Here is a 1,987-nt window from a genome sequence, read left to right as displayed (position 1 = left end):
TGCACGCCCTCGGGCCGCGCCGTCTAGCGCACCTTCTGTGGCGCGGCGCCGCCGCCGCGCTGCCTGGGGAGCCGGCCAACCCCACCACCTGACGCACCCCACAGCATTGCCTGCCTTCGCATTGACTGCTCGGCCGCATACAGCGCAACTGGTTGCCCCCGGTTGCCCTGCTTGTAAAAGAAACACAGAACAATTCGACGATGAAATCAGAGCGCTCAACAAGCCACGATGGGGCACCGCATCGCCGTCTGTTGCCCATCACTTCTTCTTGATATCCAGCAGCGAGGGCGGGATGCCGTACTGCTCCGTCAGGAAGGCAGCCACCTGCTTCAGCAGGTCGCCCTGCGGTGGCACGCAGTGCAGCGGGGGGGAGGGCAGGACAGATGTGGAAGGAAATAGACGGGAGGAGCAGCGGGGACCTGGTGTCGGCTTTCGAGGCCAACCAGCCCAGCCCAATCCCCGGGAACAACACACAAGCAACGCATCGAATCCAAGCAGGCCAGCTGGGCCCTTGCCTGCATCATGATCTCGTGATCCTTCTCCTCCTTGCCGGGCAGCTTGGACACGCTGCGGGGGCAACAGGGCAGGACAGCGTCCGTACGGCGTGTGGACGCAGCACAGAGCATGGGCGCACCGCAGCTGTCCGCATGGATACGGCAACAGTTGCCGCCAGCCCTCCCTGTCTCGCTCACCCACACACCATCCCCGCCACTGCCATGACCCCTCCCCCACCTGCAGCTGGTCTGGAACTTGCGGCTGAACACGCCCGCCATCTCGTCCGCAGCCAGCGCAAAGCTCTCCACGTGGCTCACCACTGCACAGGCAGCCGGGCGGGTGGAGCCACCAACCAGAGTGCAGCATGGGGGGCAGGCCACGCACCACACCGGCCCAGCCACCAACCCCATACCCCGCAGGCCAGCAGCCAAGCCAGGGCCTAGACCCACGCAGCACCGCTGCCCTTCCCCTGATGCGATGCGCACCCGTGATGTTGCGGCCGAAGCGCCGCTCGGTGCCAATGGCCACAGGCTTCACCTGCCCCTTCCGCACCACCTCCACGACTCCCTGAGGGGGTGCATACAGTCGCCCCAGGCCAGGATCAGGCATGCTACTGCAAGCAGCGGGCACAGGCGGCAGCCACCCCCAGGCAGCAACCGGCAGCCAGGCACTGACGCAGCCTAGCCCACCACCACCGCCTCTGCCACCAGCCCAGCACAGCATGCCGCACCTGCTCGCTGGGGCGCTTCAAGCGGTGGTGCAGCTGCAGCTTGGCCAGCAGCCGCTTCTGCAGCTCCGCCGGGGCCACCGCGCTGCCTTCCTGCTCCGCCTCCTTCTTATTGAACAACGAGCCGTGCAGCAGACGGTCTAGCCGGATGGATCGGCCGTCAGGCGCCGCCAGGCCTGCACATCACAACACACGGCAGGCCACGGCTGGCCTGGTGAGCGCCTGTTCTGCCTACCCCACCTCTCCCGGGCAGGTGCAGAAGGCGCCGACGGCCCCAACCCAGGAAACCTCTCTCCTCCGCATTTGCACGCCCTGGCACGCGCAACAGCAGCCAGCATCGCCGCAGCCAGCCAGCGCCGCCGCACCTTGCGCCGCCGCATAGCCTGCCAGCGCCTCGCACACTTCGCCCTCGCTGTACAACCGCTCCTTGTCCCGCAGGGCCGCCTCCCCAAACACAGGCCGCAGCGAGCTCGGCGCCCGGAAGCAGTACTCAATCTGCACCTTGCTGCCGCCGCCGCCGCCGCCGCCGCCTCGGCCGCTGCTGCTGGCGGCGCCGTTGCCGGCGCCAGCCGCCGAGCTGGCGCCGGGCATGCCGGAAAAGCCGGTGTAGGCTGGGTGGGAGCGGTTGACGGCTGTGATGCAGTCCTGCTTGCGCACCACCTTTTGGGTGATCACCTGCGGCACGGGGCAGCACTATAACCGTCGCACACACACACACACACACACACGACATCTGCGAGCGCATGAAAAAGCCCCCCCCCCCCC

The 1,987-nt window shown here is 67.5% G+C and overlaps 1 protein-coding gene across 1 annotated transcript in view; it reads right to left on the bottom strand.

The window, feature by feature from the left end:
- Positions 1-258: 258 nt before the first annotated feature.
- The window catches only part of CHLNCDRAFT_138791 (hypothetical protein), a gene marked incomplete at both ends in the record, with an annotated part of 3,532 nt that continues 1,803 nt past the window's right edge, over positions 259-1,987 (bottom strand). Inside the window, 6 exons of the mRNA XM_005844404.1 lie at positions 259-342; positions 444-567; positions 733-814; positions 981-1,062; positions 1,226-1,398; positions 1,588-1,897. Coding sequence (XP_005844466.1) covers positions 259-342; positions 444-567; positions 733-814; positions 981-1,062; positions 1,226-1,398; positions 1,588-1,897 — 855 coding nt within the window. The remainder of the gene's footprint in view (positions 343-443; positions 568-732; positions 815-980; positions 1,063-1,225; positions 1,399-1,587; positions 1,898-1,987) is intronic.

Source organism: Chlorella variabilis, assembly GCF_000147415.1.
Source record: "Chlorella variabilis unplaced genomic scaffold CHLNCscaffold_22, whole genome shotgun sequence".
In the NCBI taxonomy this organism is placed as follows: Eukaryota; Viridiplantae; Chlorophyta; class Trebouxiophyceae; order Chlorellales; family Chlorellaceae; genus Chlorella; species Chlorella variabilis.
The sequence above is the reverse complement of the archived record's forward strand: the minus strand, read 5'-3'. Positions and strand labels throughout refer to the sequence as shown.